This window comes from Amblyomma mixtum, chromosome 1, assembly GCF_055824585.1.
Source record: "Amblyomma mixtum isolate Tamu chromosome 1, ASM5582458v1, whole genome shotgun sequence".
Taxonomy (NCBI): Eukaryota; Metazoa; Arthropoda; class Arachnida; order Ixodida; family Ixodidae; genus Amblyomma; species Amblyomma mixtum.
The window spans coordinates 247,911,516-247,934,883 of NC_143012.1; the positions used below are offsets into that span (position 1 = coordinate 247,911,516).

The 23,368-nt window shown below is 44.8% G+C and overlaps 2 protein-coding genes across 5 annotated transcripts in view; one reads left to right on the forward strand and one right to left on the reverse strand.

Moving 5' to 3' along the window:
- Nucleotides 1-704, reverse strand: part of crm (cramped chromatin regulator) — a 35,666-nt gene extending 34,962 nt beyond the window's left edge. The window contains exon 1 of one of the 2 annotated variants that reach the window (XM_089565659.1): nt 380-704. In XM_089565659.1, coding sequence (XP_089421785.1) covers nt 380-441 — 62 coding nt within the window. In that variant the 5' untranslated portion in view covers nt 442-704. The remainder of the gene's footprint in view (nt 1-379) is intronic. The other variant, XM_089565658.1, reaches the window with a different exon arrangement.
- A 1,223-nt stretch (nt 705-1,927) lies between these two features.
- On the forward strand, nt 1,928-22,845 carry Nup54 (nuclear pore complex protein Nup54). Of its 3 annotated transcripts, XM_089565661.1 has the most exons (11): nt 1,931-2,194; nt 2,818-2,977; nt 4,125-4,613; nt 7,428-7,750; nt 9,023-9,210; nt 10,734-10,927; nt 13,137-13,285; nt 14,639-14,746; nt 18,404-18,523; nt 19,474-19,587; nt 22,647-22,845. In XM_089565661.1, the coding sequence occupies exons 3-11, from the start codon at nt 4,184-4,186 to the stop codon at nt 22,761-22,763; spliced, it is 1,743 nt and encodes a 580-aa protein (XP_089421787.1). In that variant the 5' UTR covers nt 1,931-2,194; nt 2,818-2,977; nt 4,125-4,183; the 3' UTR covers nt 22,764-22,845. The 3 variants fall into 3 exon arrangements, with proteins under 3 accessions (XP_089421786.1, XP_089421787.1, XP_089421788.1); XM_089565660.1 differs by lacking the exon at nt 2,818-2,977 and having other exon boundaries at nt 1,928-2,194; XM_089565662.1 differs by lacking the exon at nt 2,818-2,977 and having other exon boundaries at nt 1,931-2,198.
- Nucleotides 22,846-23,368: the final 523 nt, after the last annotated feature.

Below are 23,368 nucleotides of genomic sequence, written 5' to 3' on the forward strand. Positions count from 1 at the left end.
ACGTTAAGGGGTTATAAAACGTCGTGACACATGCGTAATCAGCCACCGTGCAGCGGCAATTAGCGTGCAGCGATCACGATTAAAGCGAAGAAAAATACGGTCGGAAGTAAGATGGCTACCAACGCGAAAGGTTTTTTAAACCATCGGGGTCCCTCCGGGAAGAGGAGGGCATTCGTTTTTATTTCGACAGCGATCGGGCGCGCTTAGGTTTGAACCTGACACGCTTCTGCGCGGTCGGCATGGGCGAGACATTGCGTGACATTTCCGTGCGCGAATCGGCACAGCAGTAACGAAGAGAAAACATTGGAAAAATAAGCTAGAAAATATGGCGACGACGTGAAAAGATCCAAGTAGGCTTAGCTAGAAGATCGACGCTTACATGTCTTCGGGACGCTTTTCTTCCTGTGTACAGCATGATCCCGGCTTTTTGCGCTTTACCATCGGACCGGTAACTTGATCTATAATCCCAACATCTTCGATGCGGTGGTATCCAGCCGCCGATGCACTTTTCCACACACAAATGTCAAAGGCGTGTTTGGCTTGCCGTCGCTTGTTGCTACACGTAAGAGGGTTTCTGGGAGCCGAGCAAGTCGAGTTTCTGATATACGGCCTCAAGCAGCAACATCTTTTCGCCTATTTTATGCTAGAAACACGCTTCTTACTCTCAGGAATGGCACCACAGATAGTTAGGTGGCAGATTTACAGTTTTAAATGAGAAAATTTTTCCCGCTTACAGCAAAAGTTTCAAGCGGGGCGAATAGCGGGCCTGTGCGTATTCGTCCCGTCTAAATGGAATGTGCCGTTGCCGACAGTTATCACTCCATTTTATTTCATTCTGCTAGAATGTCCATGAGCAGTGATCGAAAACAAGGGTTTTTGCTAAAGCCTGCCCTGCCGACTCTTCGCCAACGTGCGAGATGAATTATAATCCGCATTGATTGACCACTCCTGATATTTTCTTCAAGTGCTCAAAACTTAGTTTCCACAGATACTATAAAAAGTTCATCACAAAATCTAAGAGTCAGCATTTCAGCACCATCATTCTGTCGGCAAATTATTTTTCTGTTTCTCATTCATTTGTTTCAGTTTGTTTAACTAAAACGAATGAAACTGTTTTGTTGAATTGTGTCGCACATTTCTTGCGCACACATATAACGAAAGATATAGGAAAAGAACAGTGCGTTTTGAAGCACTGAAATTATCTGCAGCAATATTCACGCCAGAAAGAGTTTTTTAGGCTGTTCTCTTTTTTTCTTATGTAGATTCATCTATAATCTGCGGGTCCACTACTCACAATAAGTTCAGATTTTGTTCTGACAGACGTACCTTTGCACTTAAAAATGTTTGAGACTGAAGAGTTGCTTTTATATTCAAAGTTCAGGTTAAAGAGCTACAATGTCCACGCAGAATACTTACCGATACATGTCCCAATATTGCGCGAATATCAAGCTATGCATCCTCGAACTGCAAACCCTTTCGTTCTTGGAGTGACCGCCAAAAAATTTGTCGAGATAGACCGCTGTGGATGCGGTGCAGAAAGAAGGAGAGTATACACAGCCCAAAAATTCGTGAAAAATCTGGAAATTATGAGTTAAATTAAAATTAAGATCAATTTCAGTTATCTTCGACGCAGCACTTTCTCAAACATTTGCGACAGCTACGTGCGCCGGAGAGCAGCCGACGCCATTTGGCGCGTTTAGTTCAAACCAAAACTAATGCCATTGGTCGGTCAAACAACTTGCACTTTTATTTTGTACTTCGTAAATAAATTTATTATGTGAGTAACAAGCTGCTAAGAAAATAAATACTTTCATTTTATATTTACTAGTAATATTTTTAAGTCGGTTTAGTGTTTTATTTTATTTTCAGGCATTACAAATTGCACAAAAACTTAATGTGACAGTTGGGTTTGGCGGTTGTGGTGTGTCAGCGAGCATAGACAGGCCACTATGGACTAAGCATGGCGCCGTTGCGCGCTCTTGATAGCATTTTCAAGCAAGGTTCGTAACAAATGTTGCTATAAGGTCAGTTTCTTTGCCGTGGTTCTTTCCAAGCGTCGTTTCTCAACACAGTAATTAAACAAGCATGTCAACCTTCAGCTTCGGTGCTCCTGCAAAAACAACTGGGTTCAGCTTTGGAGCATTTGGCACATCTACCACCACGACAGCACCAACGTTTGGAACCGCCAGTACGGGTTAGTAAGTTTCATTTATTTCATTTGAGTGTGTTCCTTGCACTTTTTACGCAATAGGGTTAATACCGAACATTTCAAAGCGATGTTTTTAGTGCATGGATGCACTGCTGCGCGCCCATGATTTGAGCGTTTTGGCTTCTTGCCTCTGGCTAAGATCACAGTGTAGATTTTCTGCGAGAACGCTAGACGTTCGTATGCTTGTTAACTCTTCTCATATGGCCTGAACGGTTTCCGCATGAGCAGTTGCTCGTGGTCAAGAGGGGGAATTGGCCGTGGTTTGTCTCAGTCTGAAAAAACGCAGTGCAAAGCGTACCGATACAACCAGTGAACATGACGATAAAATGGAGGGAAATAGGCAATGTTGCTTGTATGACGAGAAAAAGAAGCGCCGAAGGAAAGAAAATAACAAGTAGAGCCATTCCTCTGCGCGATTCTGTCTGCGTCTACTCCTCATTCCCGCTTCCTTCTTTTCGCCACGATGACTTCCGCTCATCGTCTAAGCTGTTTTTCGTCGGCCTGATCCTCCAGAACCGGGTTTCCTGGGCATATGTGAAACAGCTTTGCCAGCAGTGCTGGGTTTAGTTATTTTTCCGTGTCACTTATTGAAGGCCATCATTCCCAAGGTGTGCGCGGAGCGAAGACGACGACAAGGGAAGCATCGTAGCTAAGATGAAGAAGATTCGTTTTTGTCGGTTGAGTTTGCTCCTGACGAAAACGAATAGGTGGTGCATGATGTTGAACACTGTCGCTTGGTGAACAGAAGGAGAAGAGCTCGTTGAACCTGTGAGTGACACGCTATGCTCATTCTCTGTAGGATCTGTGTAAGACGCATTCTTGAATTCGGTTGGGTTCTCTTCTCTGGACAACCAGAGTATATTTAAACTTTTATTTCTCCTAGAGAGGCGCGCTGTTCGTATCATTTTTCGAAAGGTATCTCACAGATGTATACAACTAGGTTGTATACCTTTATCCAATCTATATTTCCTATTTCTCTTGCATTTTTTGCTGTGCCTCTCGTGTTGAATTTGCGGAATGAGGCAACTCTGTGTGTCGGTCTATGGCGGCTCCAGCTCACCGGTCTGGTGCTCTGGGTTCCATTTCTTCCAGCAGTATCTCGGTGCAGCCTGTGATAAGCATAGCAGCTCCCCTCAGAAAAACTCACCTTATCAGCCTTCAAAATCTAGACCCAAATTGAGTGCATGGTGGGAAAATCAAGTGCATGGCGAACTGATGTTGGCTGCGGCATCTACTGTTTTTTGACTTCAGTGTAGGTAATTTGAAAGTTTTACAGTGGAATTGACATTTGATCTTCTGCAAGTACTGGTTGTTTTACTTCGGAGATATTCTCTCAATTACTACCTTACTTTTCACTTACTCCACCCAGATAGAGGGAGTGGTTTATTGGCTGTTGTTTCATAGAAAATTCGTCATAATGTTCCCACTTCTTTTGTATTGGAATTCCCTGAATGTCAATTTCTAGTTTTAGGTTTTTTTCTTTGGAGTTTCATACAACTTACAATGGTCAGTGCCTAGTTTCTTTACAGTATTTGCTGCACATCTCAACTTGATTGTGTGGTTAAAGGGACGCTGAGAAAATTGAATTTTATTCAGTTGATTCAAACTTGTAACTCCTTACCGAAAAGGAGGGTTGCCACTCTTTGGAAATGGATAGCAGTATTGCATAGCCTCTGAGACCCACACCCAAAAATCAGTGTCTATCCATGCATTTTACTTGCGAAATCAGCTGGAGATAGTGGCACCAGTAAGCACCATGAACGGGTGCTTAAGAGCAGCAGTCTAAAACATCTTAGTCTGAGCTTTCCATAATGTGTACTCTAATAGTCAAGGTGTTGGTCAACTCCTTAGTCACTTGATTTTTTGGCTGCTCTCACAGCACAAACATCCTCATCAATAAACACACTTGTTGCAGGTTTTGGATTTGGTACAACGTCATCAACAAGCACACCGGGAGCTACAGGGTTTGGCACGATGTTTGGACAGGCTGCAGGCACGGCAGCCCCCGGCACCACTGGATTTGGCTTTGGGCAACCAGCAGCAACAACGACGACCACCGGATTCGCATTCGGGCAGCCGACTACCACAACTGCGACGGGATTTGGGTTCGGTCAGACCACTGCATTTGGTCAGCCCACTACAACAACAGCCACTGGATTCGCGTTTGGGCAGCCAACCACTACAACTGCAAGTGGATTCGCATTTGGTCAGCCCACGGCGACTGCCGCGACGGGCACTGGCTTCGGCTTTGGCCAGTCAGCAGGCACTGGTTTCGGATTTGGTGCACAGACTTCTGCGCCTGCCTTTAACTTTGGTGCCGGTCTGGGGACGACGACAACGGCACCGGCGTTCTCTTTCGGAGCCCCAACAACTACGACTGCCGGCACCGGGTTTCAGTTTGGAGGTAAGAATGAGACCGCTTGCTAAGTACAGTTTGGTCAGATGTTTAAGGGAACTCCCAAGGTTGAGTAAGTTCGTAGTAAGGGAGTTATTACCCATAAGCGACACAGTTCTCACTTGTGAGTTGTTGATCAGTTGTTGATCAGTTGATCAGTTGTTGATCACCATACCATATGATAGCTGTCCTGGTTAGCTCAGTCGGTATATTGACTTCCCCAGTGAGGTGGAGGTTTCGGGTTGAAACCCCAGGCCAGGACGAATTTTGCTTCAACTATACAAAGTTTCTGTGGAAGTTGTACAGACCAGAATCCAGAGCCTTTCTTCAGTGCGCTCATTTTCTGCCATCTGGTGTGCCTCAGTGTGGGTGTTTCTTTGGGAACTCCGGGGCTATGGTAGCTCTGCAGCCGTTCTTGTATGATAGCAATGATTTACTTCCTGCTTTTCAGGCACTAGAAAACATTTCCAAGCATATTTTCACGGCGTGATTATGTTGGAGCAAGTATTTACGCTATCCTAGAGGTAAAATCTACACGTTAGTCATTGCATTTAGTGTGACATTCATGTTAACTGTGCCAGCGTTTTAGCACACGCTCACGCTATTGTTCCCTTCTTGGCATCATTTCATTTCATTTCATTTCATTTATTTTTCCCTTAAAGGCCCGAGGGCATTACATAAGGGGGGAGCAAACTCAAGATTTGTACGAACAAGACAAGAACACTACAAAGAAAGAAAAAAAAATAACATTGCAAAGGAATAGAGATGTACAACAGGTAAGGGGCGTCGAAAAGGTTATACAATATGTAACAAGTAAAAAAAAAATTTTTTTTTTTGTCCAAAAAAACTTTTTTTGGACAATTGTTTGTCTGGCATGCAGTTCCGATTCTAATGGGCTTTCGACCGTTCCAGCCTGCTATAAATAAAAAAACCCCGCCAATAGGGCCGTGTTAGTGTCTTCGTTGTGGTGCGCCAATCACATCATAAAATTATCGCTGTGAGCTTGGCTCAGTCACAGAGCTTACAGAAGCTTACAGAAGACAAGTTTTGTCATGTTTTCTTTAAATATCGCTTCTCTGGGCTTCTTTTTATGCTTATGAAATCTAGTGCCTTTCAAACTATTTCACCTCCATGTCACATGAGGAATGATATAACTTTTTAAATACTTAACATGCATTGTAGCAGCACATGCCAAAGAAAAGTGCACCTAAGGGATGCGAACTGGTGCATAACAACTCTGTTTTGCTCACTTGATCAAATCTTGAATAAATATTACCAGAGAAGCCATCTTTCGCGACTTCTGCTTTATTTGCAAGCCTGCGTATAACTGTGACACAACCATTTGAGCCAGTGTCGTACAACGTAAGGAAATCATGTATGTTTACTGTGACTCAGGCAGATACCAACAGCAGAAAGGTAATGCTTTCAGCCTTTTGCTACCTCAACTGCCCTTTTTGTTTTTTCAGTTGTGCCAAAGTGCATATGGCGTTATTGCTGCATGTTGACAAACAAATCTAGTTCGACTATGTCTTGTAAGTGAAAGCAAATGATCTCATTCACATATTTCTGGAGTCTTCTTAGAGCAGAATTGGAAAATGACCACGGAGGCTAACATCTGTTAGGGAATGTTATGCCAGTATATTGTACTCTTTACTTCAACACTCCAGTTTGAGCTATTCTGTATTGTGTAAAAATAGGCCAAGTGAAAACATTCGCAAAGTTAATAACCTGCACTGTTGAAACCATGGTGACAGCTGCTCAAATCATTGGGCAGTGTGTGATGTACAACAAACGAAGCCTACCAACCTCCAGTTAATGTTGTAAACTGATTTGGACAGTGTCGCACTGAAGGAAACGCCCTAGGAGGGACAAATTTTACAAGCACATGATTCGGGCCAATGCACTACCTTTTGTACCCTTCCACTGCATGCCCAGTACTGACCGGTTGGTGCATTGAGAGGCTTGGCCATATTGCTTTGCCTCCAGCCAACTGGTCAGGTTTTAACTACATGAGCCTCAGTCGTGCAGAGATCTCAGCATTATGCACTAGTTTCCATTTCTCTAAGTTTAAAAATCCTTGTTGCAGTGATCTGTGATTTGTTTTACTGAACCTTAGCTGAGCGTTATGAAGCGTGGTTATGCGTACAAGCCGCATAAAAAGTAAATAGAACGTGGTTCCAGGGTCAGAATGCATTCACGAGCCACTTCGAAGGATATCACAGTTCCTGTGTCCACGTGTTTCATTGCCACATTTTTTTTGCTGTCATAACACAGCCGCAAGTTTTTGATACCTTCATGCTAGTGGAATTAAATCACAGAAACTTGTTCTGACTAGTAGTAAGGTGGAAGGTTGGGCGAGTTGAGTCTTATTCATGATGAAGTTAGCGCCAAAAACAAGGACCAAAGTAGGAGGAAAGACGCAACACGAGTGCTTTTTCGCAGCCAAAACTTTAATGGAAGAACACATGATATATACCCATCTCGTGAAGTAAATCAAAAAGAAACATACCTGATAACATCAAGAAAACCTTAGGGGGCGATACAACTGAAGAGTGCTGGGTAACATAAATGGTGCATGTGTTCTTCTATTAAAGCTTTAGTTTCGAAAAAGCGCTCGTGTTGTGTCTTTCCTCCTAATTTGGTCCTCGTTTTTGGTGCTAACTTCATCATGAATTGTTCTGACTACCTTTGAGGCAACCAGCATTTTTTGCAAAGAGGCCGGTGTTTCTTGTCGCGGCGACCGAGCAAATGGGACGGATTGGTGAAACGCGGACTGTCAAGTGTTGAGACAAGTTTTTGCTCTTGACGCCCTCTTCCCACCAGGATTTGGTGCCAGCACAACCACCACCCAGAGCACTCCGTTTGGCGGCACCTCCCTGTTCCAGACCGGCTTTGGGAGCAGTGCTGCCCCTTCATTTGGCACTGGCATCCCGGCAGTGGGAGGCGCGGCCGCCGCAGCTTCCACCAGCAACATCACGAACCTGGCAACGGCCCTCTCCCTGCCAACCGTGTTCAATGACGAGCGGGACCCCATCCTGGCCAAGTGGAATCAGCTGCAGGCCTTCTGGGGCACTGGCAAGGGCTTCTACTCGCCCAGCGGAGAATTCGTGGTGTTCACCCCCGAGAATCCGTTCTGCCGCTTCAAGGTGGGCAGCACCTGTTAATAGCCCCGTAATGCATGGCCTGTAACTTAGAGTGCAGATGTGGGAATGCCGTATTTACTCGTGTCATCTGCGCACCGTAATTTATTACCCAGATTTATAAAAAAAAAAGCTTTTACTTGCACATTTCGCGCTCCGTGCTGCGCACGCATACCAGCATGCATGCGGGTGTGCGTAGGGCAGGTTTGGAAAGAGCGGCGCAGCCGCCTCACCGCATGTGACTGCGAAAGGTGAGTGAGTGGTGTAAAAAAAAAAGTTTGTAATTTGTTTGTAAATTAGTACAGGTAATGAGAATTAAATTGCGCGCCGTCTGCCCAGCTGGCGCTTTCCCGTATAAACGGCTGTGAGAGCAGACTTTCGGTAACCTCTGGAGTGTGTGTTACACCAGAATCCAAAACTACCGAACCTTTGGCTGTTCAGTTTGCCGCTACTCAGCCAGGCTGCATGCGAGAGTGTTGTTTTATCACCTTGTATCTCCATTTGCCTCTGACTGCTAGCTTTGTGCTTGTATCATTCAGTGTTTATTGCTTCGAGCTGCGCACGCACTGTCATGCCGTCATGTGGGGAACTACATAATGTGGGTCTGGGGTGAGCACGGGAGTTTTGGGGGGCATGTGTCGGCTTATATCTGGAGTCAACTTTTTTTTTTGGCCAGTGAGAAGCGAGCACAAGTTTCGGGATTGACTTATACGCGACAGTATAGTACTGTATACATTGTGCGTTATCACCTTTGTAGAATTTTTTAGGACGTGTTCACGAAATCTCCACTTAATTTTTCGCACCACCTTTCTGAAGCCTTAATTTTAGAAAAAGTGTGCATATTACACAAGTAAATAGTAATCTTCGTTTCTGCTCACAGAACTACACGAATTGTTCACATACTTGCAGCACCATACAAAGGCTATCTGTAGCATACACTGCATGCCTGGTTTTACAAGTAAGAGAAAGTTTTTGGAACAGTTTAACTCAGCATTTCACGTGTGTGTGTGCAATTTTTTGTTTCTCTCTTTATTTGTCAACTAAGTGCACATCTAGACAACATGTTACTATTTCTTTTTGCTCTTGCTGTTTGCAGTAGTCGAGGTTGTCTTGCTCAGTCAACTTTGAACACTGTTGTTGCAACATGTCGTTGTAGGTTTATATCAACCGATTTCAAGCAGGAGGAAGAAAGAGGTCCATGCAGGTGTCAAAGTCGCCAAAGAAACTTTTTCACGTGCTTCAAGTGTAGAGCCCTCTTTGTTCGTTTCATGCATGCAGGCTATTGGGTACAGCCGCCTGCCCGAAGCCAAGGTAGAGGACGGCCTGGTGGCACTGCTCTTTCAGAAAAAACTGGAGGACGTGCAGCTGATGCAGCCGCAGCTGATCGAAGTGCTGGGTCGTGTGCTGGGCAGCAAACCCAACCTCGCAGTCTGTGTCGAAGGCCTCAAAAGCCTGGCACCCGACAGGTGAGTGGGCACCAGAAGGGCTGCAGGCGTAGAAAAGGCAGTTCTCCTGTTTCTGAAGGTTGTTCTGAGGACTGTGCCTGTCCACAGCACGCTTGGGAGCGGGGCATTGGAGAAGTTCACAACTTCTGGAGCCTGGAGCTGCAGAAATTGCTAGCCATATGTACTATCGGGGACAAAAGGGGTATACTCCACACGGCGGGAGCCGGAGCAATGAAAAACTGCGTTGCAACGCCATCTACAGGCGGCATCTGGGATCGAGACAGCCAGTGCGGGACCTTTATTATCAGCAGGCATGTCGCTTGGCCCGTTTCAGTGTTTCGTGCTTTAGCTTACCAAAATGCCTCAGTTTTCCGTTGCTCCGGTTCCCGCCACTTGGAGTATACCACTTTTGTCCCTGATAGTACAAAGGTTGCATTCACGTGATAGTAAAACATCAACCCAAAGTGTACGAAACCATTTGATACCTTCGAATTTAAGAGAATGTTTTAATTCTCCAAACCAATCAGAAAACTAAAAGAACTGTGCTGAACCTTTTTTTCATGTAAGCACGTCTTTATTTTTGTGCAACTTTACTATCTGAAGGGAGTCACTGCTGTGAGCCTTTGATTGGCTCTTAGCAGCAGTCGCAGTTATGTTATCCCATAGGTCAACAGTTGGATACCTTGGAATTGAGACCAGTGTGCTCAGTGGAGCTGTTGCCAACATTGGTTCAGTGCAATGCTTTGGCTTTTAAAGCAGTGCGAGCTCGGAGCAGATTGATGTCGTTGCCAATCATCGAAGCTTAGGTTGCACCATTGGAAACACATGCACATGCATCCCCTTCTGTGTCAAAATGTTTGTTTAAGCTCATTGCCAGATGCTGCCGTCAGACTTGCCACCATTTACATGGCATTTGCGGCTCGCTGCGCACCCAGTGAATTGAATTTGGTGAAAAGGAGGCACCTTTAAGTGCTGACCTTGGTGTAATCGCAGCTCTGTACTTTGGTATTTGTCACAGTGGTAGCGTGTTCAGTGCTCGGAGCGTCCACTGACCAAAAGAAGGAAACCAGGCACACGAGTGTCTGTAGTGCAGCTTCACGGTGCAAAAAATTGAAGGGTAGTTGGGGGAAGTAAGGCAGGCAAGCCCGGAACTCTGAATGGGATTCATAGACCGCGAAGTGGAAAATTATGCTGCCAATGTGCAGGCCTAGTTTTGCTTTGACATTAGCGATTTGACATTCTTCTTTGGGAGTCCCAGGTCGGTGGAAGTCAGTTAATTAACGGGGCAAAAGAGCACTGGCGGTACTAGTTATCCTGTATAATTAGCGTGCGGCACAAGTGTTGGGATTGTAGGAAATCCACATCGTTGAATAATGCACTGCGTATAACTTCTTGGAAACTGCCTAAAGACCCCCCTTTTTTTTTTAACGTGAGATGCGCTTTTCTGAGCATGCTTTGGCATGCCATGCGGACACCTGAGTGGTGTTTTCTGTGCACGGATGTTGTACTATGTCTTCAGATGGTCTTTCTGGTGGCCTGCGCAGGTGCGAGCTCTCGGTGTACGTGATGGAGCGCTCTCCGACCGGACAGGTGCAGCGAGCTCCGTCCAACATGCTGGCCTCTTACCTAGAGCAGGCGAACGTCAAGGCAGAGTTGGCAAAACACGGCGTGCAGGCAACCATGTCCAAGGCCCCCTCCAGGGACTGGCTCAAGCTTTACCTCGAGAACCCACCCTGTGGTGAGAAAACTCCCGTGAAATGGGCAAATTTAGTGCGACTTTCAGCGAGTGACATTCACCTTTGCTGCCATCCATGCAGCGTCGAAAGTTGTGGTACTCACTGCATGCCTCAAAGTGATCTCATTATGCCCAAGCTTTTCGCAGTGTCTTCATGCTTGGCCTTTGATATTGGTGCTTCCAGGAATTAAAGCAATTGCACCTAAAAGCAAGGTTTGTCGATGTGTTGGAAAATGCATTAGTATTAATTTTTGCTGCTAAAAGCTGGTAGTTATATCTTAGTTCACAGTGTGTGTATGTGTGCTTTTTGCAATTTTACTTTTGCTTAATGGAGTGCTGGATGCGTTTCACGCTCATCTCGACTTGTGATACTTCATGTAATGCTTTATTTACCAAAAAGTGCCTTATTAGAGTCTTCGGTAATGTAAAAAACAAAAACCTAGGCAGAAAATAGGTGCATGCTGTTAGAGTGCATATATTAGGTTTACCAACTGTCGTTGACATCTGTTCCTTATGTCACTTAGCTTCTCTGTGTAGCACTGCACCTCCAAAGTGACACTTCACAAGAAGTGCATTTGCTGAAAATGAACTAAATCAGCTTGTCTGACGGACCTATCGATCTTTCAAATGATGGTGGGATACAATAACCGACCGATTTTTTGGACCCAAATTTCGGACCTGCATGATATTTTAAACTTGTTGCAGAACCATTACGAACCTCATGGGATTGTACACATACCGCATTTACTCGCATAATAGGCGCACTTTATTTCCAGAAAATCCGGCTCAAAGTTTGGGGTGCGCCTATTACGCGGGGTAAAATTTCCGGAAATTTTTCGACTCTCAAAATTGAACACACCACGTAAACGCACTCGTGTACGGGCCGGACCCCGTTTTCCCGAAGAAAATATTTTAAAAAAAAAGATCCGTGTAAGGTCCGCACCGAAACTTTCCACGACCTACGCGGGAATAGCCTTCGGAATGCATGCGCCGAGGCCTCTGCGATCGGCTCCGGCTGCGCGCAACGGGCGCTTGATCGCGGAGGCCACACACGCGCACAGGAGCTTCCAGACGCCACCCACGGAGGGCACCCGATTTAGAGCTTATCATCATCATCAACGTTTTCCTCCGCCGCGCCGCGAGCTTTCGCTATCCATATCGCCATCAGCATCTCCAGCTCATTTTTTTGTTTTTTTGTTGCTGTCAAGTGCCGGGATCTGCGGTAGCGCGATAGTTCATCGTGGTTTATGGCTTTGCCGCGGAGCGTTGCTGTTTTAGCTCGACGGCCAAGCACCTTAAAAGCTACACGGCTAGCGTGCGGCAGGTCGGAAAATACGACGTGGCCGAGAAGTGGGGCAGTTGCGACTGCGGCGTCCCTAAATTTTCGTACGCGACTCCAAGCGCCGAGGTTTTCGCGGGCCTAAGTCGGGAACGTTTCCGGCTGGAGATGAAGCTTTCCAAACAGACGCTTAAAGTGAGCATCCCTGAAAACTGTGTGCAGCTGTTCTACGCGATGTCGTTGTACGTGCTGTGGGTCCGCAGCAGCACTAGTGAGGACTAGTAGTCAGTTCAGCAAAAGCTTTGTTAAAATAAAGATTGGGGAGCGGGGGGGTGGCGAGGTGTCGGCTTGCAATCGAGTAAATACATTACTAATCACAGTGCCAAGTTCGGGGTGCGCCTTTTATGCGCGGAAATAAAAAAAATCTGATTTTTCGTGCCCAAACTAGGGGTGCGCCTATTATGCGAGTGCGCCTATTATGCGAGTAAATACGGTACTCATGACCTATATTTCAGACTTTATAGAGCTCAGTGGTTCAATTTTTCAGACTAAATAAGTCATGAGTTGGCATTGTTACCGTAGTCAAGCTGAGTCTTTGCCGCTTAGGAATGCGCCATTCTGGATTCAGTGTGCTGCTGGATTGGCGTGGATAGGCATGGCAATCTTTGTGCCTCATTGTTGCTGCTCGAGGGAACGGCACACACTCATCTTTTTGAGGTTAGTTAGGGGCTAGGCTTCTTGTATGAGAACCAAGGTCACAAATCTCAACTTGCAATGATGGTGGTTCAGTTTGCCGTGTAATTGTAAGCAGCCCCGGTTAGTGGTAACCATCGTTGTCTTAACCCTCGGTTAATGCTGCATGTGTAACCAGTTACAAAAAAATGAGGCTGAAATGGAACAAGCAGAAAGTAAAAATGCTTTTTTCCTATGCAGGCATAGATCCACTGCTTTGGGAGCAAGCCAAGCAGGACAACCCGGACTCTAAGCGACTCATCCCAGTTCCAATGATTGGCTTTGCTGAGCTTCGGCGTCGTTTCAAGCTTCAAGAGCACGAACTCAGTCAGCACCAGGGTCGGCTAGACGTGAGTGGGCTTGTCGTACTTTGCAAAGTGCACTGGAAATCGTCGGTGCCAGTTCCTACCTTCAAATCGGTGATTTTTCTGTTTGTTTGGTTTATGGGGTTTAGAGGGATACTGAATAAAAATCTGGAGATACTGAGAAAGCACTGGATTTTCATTTGTAAGATACGATTACCCCCCGTATACAATCATCATTCCAGCTATTTTTGAGCGGAATTCTGTATTTTTGGCATATTGTGAGCGGCCGTACTCTGCGCCTGCCTATGAGCTGGCAGGCATGACATCATGCTTACCCTCAGCAGTGCCGTAGGCAAGCTGGCTTGGCAGTGCCCAGCTCAGGAAGCCTCACCCGTTCATTCCTCTGGCAGGTGCTTGATGGTGCTGCAGGTACCATTTCTACGAAGTGATGCTTTTATGGTTCGCCGGCACTGCAGACGATCAGAATTTTCAATTAATTCTGACCAAATTATGCAAGTAGGCACCCAAAGTATACAACTGCGAGATACAGGCAGAGAATTTTGAAGCGTTGACACAAGGAAGCTGAAGGAAATTAACTGTACACTGAAGCAAAACCACGCCATACATATTCACTATCATGTGGTTCATGCTAGCGATAGCCTGCGACAGGTAAGGCTGGCGTCACATCCCATATTGTGGGGGCTTTCACAGCCAGCCACTAGATGTGGTGGTTAGACACATTCATTAAAGAAAGCTTCAAAAGAGTGTTGTTTTGGTCACTATCAGTGCCACAGCTATAATTTGGACCAGAAATCTCCGCAGCAGATTTTTTTGTTCACTATCCCTTTAACATCACAAAGCGACAGGCTATGAGGGCCACCGTAGTGGAGGGCTCCGAATAATTTCGACTACGGGGGTTCCTCTAACACGCACTGACATTGCACAATACACAGGCCTCTAGCATTTCACCATGGCCGGGATCGAACCTGCGTTTTTCGGATCAGCAGCCGCGCACCATAACCACTCAGCCACGGTAGCAGCTTTTTCTGTTGATGTTATTTAAATGTCACATTGGCAGTAACTATACTTGCTTGTATTGGATAATGAAAAACTTTCTCGTCAAGCACCTTCAAGGGAGTGTAGTACTCAGAGTACTGTAAGATGTTGGCGGTGTTGGCGTTTCTCTGCCATCTAGGCAGCACCAACTGCTATGTGACAATATTAGCTCACATAATCAAATGCGACGCATTCTTTACCAAGTTGCACTGCCCACATGCATAGATGCTCTACGTCTTCTCACGCTTCCCTTTTGTTCAACCTGCTTGCGGATTTGAAAGATGTCCCGTTTGATTTTGTCTTTTTTTGACTCACTCTCATTTCGCGTTCTCTTCCACACAGGCTATTGCTGAGGACATCTCGAAACTCCAGCTCAGGCACACAAATACTGTTGCAAAGATTGAAGAGCATAAAAGGAAGCAGCAGAACCTGTTCCAGAGAATACTAAAGGTAAGCGGGTGGCAGTGTTATGCACAAGAACTTACAAAAAAAAGCAAGCAAACAGCACAGCCAGTCACTGACATCTTTTGGATCAAATGATGGGTAAGAAAACTGAAAATGCAAAACCAATAGCACTCGTTCGAAAAAATGAAGAATTTGTAGAGCTGGAAGAACTAAAGAATAGCTGGTCCTTGGTTTGGGCAGATTGCAGTCCAGCTCGTATGTTTTTACACATCTCATGTGTGTGTGTACAGTGGCCTGAAGATCTCAGCCAAGGACTGCTGATTAATAGAGGTGTGCGAATATAAAATTTTTGGTTGCAAAGTAAATACAAATAATAAAAACTGGTTTGGGAAGTCAATAGTTTCGAATATTTTGAAAAAATTTAAATATCAATACAGCTCGTTCAAATTAAAGGTATATATACTTGCCAACAATATAAAGCTATGAAAAGAGACAGAGGCATTAAATTTTGCATGCAGTCATAATCAGCATAATATACTATAGCTGTGTGGTTTACCAGGCAGTAATTGTTGGTAATAAACTTCGGGGATTAACACCTTGTTCACTTTTGAGACAGAAATGGAAATAGCGCTGCAATAAGACGTACACAAGAAAGACTGACACAGGACTTAAGCTAACTTCATCTGATTTTATTTACTGCAAAGCCAGCAAATATATAGAAAATTCAAGGCATGCGCAATAAAAACACCGGTACAACAGGCATCAACAAAACCGTTCAAGATATGCTATCTCAGTCTTGAAAAGGCGGACCGAGGTATCACTCACCCAATCTAATCGCCTCTTCCTAATGTGGAATGCTTCCAAAAGCTCCCGCGCCTTCGTATCTCCACTCCTGCCCAGAATCTTTATCTCCCAAAGCCGTGGCTCACACTTCTTGCATTGCTGGCATTATTTTTGCCCCGGCCCATGTTACGAAGATACTAAGGCGCGGGAGCTTTTGGAAGCATTCCACATTAGGAAGAGAGGATTAGATTGCGTGAGTGATACCTCGGTCCGCCTTTTCAAGACTGCGATAGCATATATTGAACGGTTTTGTTGATGCCTGTTGTACCGGTGTTTCTATTGCGCATGCCTTGAATTTTCTATATATGCTGGCTTTGCAGTAAATAAAATCAGATGAAGTTAGCGCAAGTCCTGTGTCAGTCTTTCTTGTGTACGTCTTATTGCAGCGCTATTTTCATTTCTGTCTCAAATAATGCACCATCTAGCCCAAATTGACGTTCTTCTAAACCTTGTTCACAATTCTCTGAATAACAATTGCATTCAATGAAAAAAAAAGTATGTTTCTCAATTTGAAATAAGGGAGTAATTACTCATTGGCATCCACCCAAGCGCAGCCATACGGCTACAAGGGAAAGCTATACAGCTTCCACAGAAACTTCGTAGTTAAAGAAAAATTCGTCCTGGTCCGGGGTTCGAACCCGGAACCACCGCCACACCGGAGCAGTCGCTCTACCAATTGAGCTAACCGGGACGGCAAGCTTATGGTAGGGCGAGAGCGAATTGATCAGTAACTCGAAGTGAATTGATCAGTAACTCAGTTTGACTTCATGCTTGAGACGAAGTAGCTAGCTGAATGCTGTCATGAAGCATTGTGATTATGAGGTGGTCATGAGGTATCTGCTAATTTCTCCTTACTGAAGGAGTGACATTAGCGGTCGATTATCGGTGAGGCAAGGTGTAGTGCATTGCTGGCAGAACGCAACAAAACTGCTCGTGCAGCGGACACGAGGACACGAGCAGTAACCTGAGCCCATTCCTCCCATGCTCCCTTCCTATGCCTGAAGACAAAGCACTGGTTGTGAAATATCACCTGAAATGCAGCATTTACAATGATGCATAGTCCGCTTAGCCCTCTTCTATTGGTTTTGCTTGGCTTCAAGCCCCATGGTGGACTCCAACACTGTCGCAACCCGAAAGTGTGAAGCCGTTAGATGCCCCAGTACGCGGACCGCGCTGTACGTGCTGCAGTTGCGTAGGCTGCCTTCGAGGCCGGCATGTTTCTGTCGTATGCTTTTTTATGGTCCTCTGTGCACATAGGTATGTAGTTTCTAGGCCCCAAGGGGCGAAAATAGGAAACGATTGAAGCAGGCCATGTTTCTTACCGTAGTGATCTTTTAAGACGATAGAATCACTGCCAGTCAGGTTCACAGCCGGTTGTCAACTGCATCATGGCACAATGCAATGATGGGCTGCGTGGTGCCTCACTTAATCTTCCAACCTGCGATCACATGGCAACTCTCGGCAGCCGTCGGTGCGTTGATTTTATGCAATGCCTAGCATTATCATTTGCGGGCGTTTGCTACGTGCTGGCAGTCAGTTATATAAGAAAAGGGTGAGCTCACGCTACAAGTGCAATATACTGCTGTTTGGAAATCTCTCTATGTTTTACCACGAGTTTCGATGAGCAAGAAACTTGTAATTTCTATTTGGTTTAAAGGTTCGAGTATACATGGTTCTCATAGTAAAAGTGAGGTGCAAATCAAATCGAGCAGTATAGGCTATTTGCTAACTATCGATGTTTCAAGTATTCACACACCCATACTGATTATACTCCATCTCATAAGTTCCTTGCAGCATTGCCAAAGCTGCGATGAGTGCAGTGGAGAAGTTCTGACACTGTGGATTACAGTACCAGTATAAAATGGGCATATGGGATAGCGTGCTTTAAAGTGCGCATGCGTGAAGCAATACTTCTAATCGGCCATAACATAACGTACGCTTTGTCCCGTACGCAATTTCCTCAATTTAGTGTGCGTAGCTATTGCTTATTCTGAAATACCTTTTCCAACATGGCGGCATGCTTCAAAACAGGATCCCTCACTTTGGAGTGAATTCATCGTTGTTACTATGTTTTTCAGTCCATTCACTGGTCATAAATGGGGCATCAGGCTTTTGTTTTGTCTCATCTCACCTACAGAAAAATCTATGAGCAATAAATTTTCTTTAATTTTTATTTCTAGTGACTAATCTGCTGCTCCTAGAGTGTGTCGGTTTGTTGACAAAAGTGGTTTCTGTAGTAAAAACCAGATGACGCCGGCATCTCTTGGCTAAAGTTTTCGTTGCGTGTCTGGTTGCATATGTGACAAACAATGTAAAATCCCACATAATTCTTGCATTTATCATGCATAGGCGGTAATACGCTAATCGGCAAACTGTCAATGTTTGGTGCGCAGACAGCATCTATTTGTAATCTTTTCTAACCATACCTGCATATGCCGTGGACAGACAGCAACCAAGCAGCGAGGTGCGGAGAAACACCTTTTACGCACTCTCCGGATTGGCTGAGGAGGTCCGTAGTTTCCATAGCACTGCAAGGAATTTGAGATGGAGTATAGTGATGGATTCATTGACTTTGTGCTGACTGATGTTTTGTCTGTGCTTGCAGTGCTAAAGATGCTGTGCATTTTGCAAAATTTGGCGAATTTTCACATTTCTTATTGCTGCTTCTTTGTCATCGTTGTAAGACATGAATTCCTTACCTCATAATGCGTAGGATGGAACTTCTCCTTGCTAGCAAGCACACAGAAAGATAACTGTACACCTCCTCAGTATCGTCGGAGCGCATTTTATGGTTGCTCCATCTGTGAAGGGAATTGAGCGCTTGGTTCTACTTACACTTTTGGGCTTGCTTGTCGACAGGTCATGGTCCACCACGAGGTTTCTCGGAAAATGGGCTTTGCCATACAGCCGGAAGAAGAGCAGCTGCGGACAATGCTGGAGTCCAACCTGGCAGAACTCAGTGCGCCAACACAGTTCAGGGTGAGCTTTTGAATCTCTTTGTGGGGCTTTTTGTTTGTTTTTGCTGTTTTCTGAGCGACATTGCTTTCTTGAAATTATAGATGAGTTAATTGGGAACCAACAGAGATGTGCTTATTAGCAGGTGAAAATATGCGAAGGTAATATTGTCATGGCCGTCACTGCATAATGAGTTGCCGTCATTGCATAATGCGCGAGCTGGTGACACAGGTCCCGTGGCACCATCCATCAGCATGGCCAGTAACCAGCTCTGGTCACACGGGTCACCATGCATAAAAAGCTGCAAAAAAAGCTGAGCGCACTGTCGCTCTCGAAGGAAAGCTTTGGAAAGAAAAGCGGCTGATGTGGGATGCTCCCCAAGACTTGAGTGCAGCTATCAGCCTAGAATATGCTACGCCTTTCCTGCAGTGCATTTCGTTCATACACGTACTCTTGGTGTTGAGATAGCGTGTGAATTTTTTTCTGATCTGTGGTAATAAAGGAAAGGTGCGCAAATTGCACAAGGGCACAAATTACGCGAGTAAATAAGGTAACCTATCCAGTCATGTGTGCAAAACGCAGGACCAGCAGTGGCCTTGTCGGACATTGGGCACCGATATAACGTAACGATTCTGGAACCGATTCTGTAACCGTTTCTCACAATGTTATGAAGAACACACACCACTCCACCCTAACTTGCTCCCAGGAGAAAATGCTGGCGTTAACATTTTCTGGGTTTTTTTTTTTACTAAAAGAATGAAAGCATCTAAACAAGTTATGACATTTTGAAAAACTATAGTTTGATTCACTCCCACAAAACAGAGGCACATTTAACCTAGCGTTTGGCGCATGTCGACCTTAGTCGCTTGTGTGCCATTAAACACAATCATGCGATCATGACTACTTTGCAGCCTGGAGGGCTTGGCTGCTCCAGGGGTGTGGCTCTTTCAGCAGGCAGGAACTCTCTTTTACAGGGCCGCCTGAATGAGCTGATGTCACAGATCAAGTTGCAGAACAACCAGATGACGTTCAGTGACACAACCATCCACTGCAGCCTTGATCCCAACTTTCAGAGCCAGCTGAAAGAGGTGAGCATTGTCCCTGCCTTTGTTTTTTGGCTTGTAAAGGCTGATGATAAGCATTCCATCACTTGCATTGGGTTTGCACCTAAGCGTGACCAGGCTTTGAAGGAAAACTTTCTTGTTTTGCTGGAGTAAAATGATCTTACTGTCATTGAAGGCCATTTTTAGCAATTTAACACTGCCTCATTATTTGTGGTGAGTAATAGCATATGTAAAGTCACAAAGGATGCAGAAGACACAAATCCCAAATACAGTAGCTGACCGATTTTTCGGACTCCAACAATTCGGACTTGCGCAATATTTCGGTCTTTGCTGAGGAACCATCGCGCACCTCATAGGAACGTTACATTTCCACGACCGATATTTCAGACTTAGTGTGGAGTCTAAAAGTTTTAATTTTCGGACTAAAATAGATGCCAACAATATTGTGGAGGTTGTTTTTCAACCGAAAGTTCATTATTTCGGCCTGATATAGACGCGAGCGGGCTTGCTGTCACAACCAACCCATTCCCCGCCACCGTGAAAGGCACCATCTTGGATTTAAATGGAATCGGCGGGCACAATCGGACTGGCTTGCATAAGGTTGACTATTTGTTCTTCATCGTTGCTATTCGAGATGATGGGATGCTCTCCGTTGCCATTGAGATTGCCTACAAATACTGCGCAATCGCACTGAAAACGGGACAGTGGGACAGCTGCAGCGTCCGCCGCAGCTTGGACGCCTCGTGGTGCATGTCAGGAAACACGGTAGAGGTGAGGAGGGGGACTGCATTCGGAGGTGCTCACTTCCGCTCGCATCTTCCCATGTGTTACCTCTCGGTCTTCGTGAGCGTCATTGCCCCATGCAAACTGACTGTTCTTGCTTCACGCAGCGAGTGCATTCATTCGCGGCATGACCGCGGCCGCTTCGCACTAATCATGATGTGATAGGGTGTGGACATGACAAAAGCATTGCTATGACTCAGATAGAGTCTAATATTATCGCTTGTAGGCGGAACGTGGGGAGTGGTGATTTTCGTGATTTTGAAAGCCGTTTTTTTGCAGAAAAGTTTTTTTTTTAAGTTCACAGATTTTCCGGACTGTTCGATTATTGGGACCATTTTCCGGGTCCTGCTGAGTCCGAAAAATCAGTTGGCGACTGTAATGATTTTGCCTACTTCTAATGCAGCAGCGCAGACAAACGAGTTAAGGAAAAAAAAGGAAAGAAAAAAGTGTATGCATAGCTATATGTTTAGTGTGAAGTAATGAATAAAGAAATCATCTTGAGTGCCATTCCCACTTCCCATGCACCATGCTTGCTTACCAGGTTAGTATTAAAGGGACTGAACACTGAATTTTAAGGATCCAGTTTGTTTTTTTTGGGCCAGCCGAAAGATTGCTGTCTAAGGTGCTGTATTCCACAACGGTTTTATTATAAACGCTGTGAGAAATTTTTACCGAGAATTTTTAAATCAGCTCATGCGCCCATTTTTATGTATCACGATGCTGGAAACCATGGTCAGCAAACACGATGGCGATTGCATGTCACCAAAAGTGCTGCACCAAAAGCTAACATAAATTTCACCCGCCGTACAGTAATGAGATATTTTTAGTATATATGGAGTAGCGTGCATTTCAGTTTCCGTACCCAATGCTGTTACGGCGCTGTGATTTAGGCTCGTCGGCAAAAGCGCTAGTAGACCGTGGTTGCCGCTCCATCCAAGAAATTCAGAACACTGTGGTGACATCTAGTTACAAAAGCTAAAAGCACGTGGTTAACGATGTGAAAGGAGCATTGCTTTTCATCAAATGGCGCTCTGGAGAGAGTGCAAACTATAATAAAACATGATGAACACTTCTGAAAGGAAAAAGCTCTGTGCATTTAAAACAAATAAGCAATATTTTACTGAGATGTCGTCACGTTGTGGGCTTCATTGATAATGGCAGTTTTCGCCGCCAGATGGATTTCGATGCAATTTTCAATGCCAAATTGCAATTATAAATCCTTTTTCTTTTGGCATTGAGAGTGCTCAGTTCTTAGTTTGAGGCATGATATATTTTTTCATTTCCACCATAATCTCATGACCCATTTTGGTCAGTGTTCGATCCCTTTAAAAAGGGCTCATTTTGGCTGCACATTCTTTAAATGCTTACCTTTAATGTGTTTTGTTGCCGCAGTTGAAACAGTGTATGTCAAATTATGTAAACTATATTGAACTACTATATAAACAGAAATTTCACTTAGCTGAGCCTGATATGAACAGGTTTGCCTGTTAGCTCTGTGACACACCATTTTTTGTACTTTGACCTGACCTTTACTACTGCTTTTAGGGAATAATTTTTTTCGAGTGCATGCAGAAGAAGCTAATGCCATAGCCTGCCACATAAGGGTCAAGTGGCACGTTGAATAATCCCTTTTGCTTGTGACACCTTAAAGGGACCTTGAAATGATTTCAGTGGACATGTCTAGCGCAACCGATCTGTAGAGGTGGTCTTTGCGGGTATTCGAGCAAAGCTGAAAGCTCTGTGTGGACCCTATAATTTAGAAATAATTTTTAAAAGTCTCTGCACGCAGTAGCTTAGACTTCCCGGTGACGTCATCTGGGCAGGGGACATGCGGCAGCGAGGTGTCTCCCTATATGGTAGTGAGTTACTGCAAGCAATGATTTTTAAATTATTTCTAAATTATAGAGTCCACGCGGAGCTTTCAAGTTTGACTCGAATACCCACAAAGACCACTCTGCAAATTTTTAAAAAATTATTTCTAAATTATAGGGTCCACACGGAGCTTTCAAGTTTGACTCGAATACCCACCAAGACCACTCTGCAGATCTGTTGCACTGCAATACCCTCATCGAAATTATTTCAAGGTCTCTTTAACCATGATGAATGTCTACTTATAGGCTGTAGAGTCCAACATTCCCTTGAAGCATCCTCTTGCACAGTGAAGGTTCACACGAGTACTAGTGTGTCTTTAAAAGGCATGCATTCAAAGTGGTTCCAAAGCACTACTGTGCTTAGTGCAGTGGCGTTTGAAGGATTGGTGTACCAAAAAAGCCTTTCACCTCTTTGTGAATATTTTTCAGCACCTGGAGAACCAGCAGAAAGGCATTGACAAGTTGGTTAAGGTTATCAAGAGTGAAATGGAGGAACTGAAACTATTGGAAAGCAGTTTGCAAGAGGCGAGTGGCCCTAGGAGATAGCACAGCACGCCATGTCATAATTTTCTGCCTGCTTAGCCGCCGTAAGCTCTGTAAATTATGAAAATAAAACTATAGTTTCGTATCTTGCTTTGTGTTTTTTGTAGTGTAGGTGGAATCAGCATACCATATTTTTTGGGGGCCTGTCCAAGCTGTGTACCAAAAAAATGCTGTGTACCTTCAGTATTTACATAACCAATAGTAATTTGCAGTGAGCGGAAACCAACTACAGTAAACTCTCAGTTGTACGAACTCCGGTTTATCGAATATTTCAGAATAACGAACTTTTTAAAAAGCCCCGGCAGTTTTCTTATAGATTCTATGTGCAAATGTTTCACTTAAACGAATTTCGGAATAGTGAATATTTCAGTTTAACGAACTCGCTCAGAGGACCCAGGCTTATTTTTCCGATCAGTTCAACGAAGTTTTGAGCCCTCCACTGCAGGCGCAACCGATGCCCGCCCTCATGACAGAGATCTGTCATCAGCTGGAGGTCGATAGCAATAGTACTTCGTTTGAAGACTATGCACTGTGTGACAGTGCACTGATTACCTGTGCTGGATAGACTGAACTGGAGATTGTTTCCAGTGTTTGTACAGGGGAAGACG

What these genes read in the sequence shown, in the direction of transcription:
- Nup54 (XM_089565660.1), top strand. Translation starts at nt 2,086, where the DNA reads ATGTCAACCTTCAGCTTCGGTGCTCCTGCAAAAACAACTGGGTTCAGC. An exon ending in ATCCGTTCTGCCGCTTCAAG is followed by an intron (nt 7,751 to 9,022) that starts GTGGGCAGCACC and finishes TCATGCATGCAG; the next exon opens with GCTATTGGGTACAGCCGCCT. An exon ending in TTCAGAGCCAGCTGAAAGAG is followed by an intron (nt 19,588 to 22,646) that starts GTGAGCATTGTC and finishes AATATTTTTCAG; the next exon opens with CACCTGGAGAACCAGCAGAA.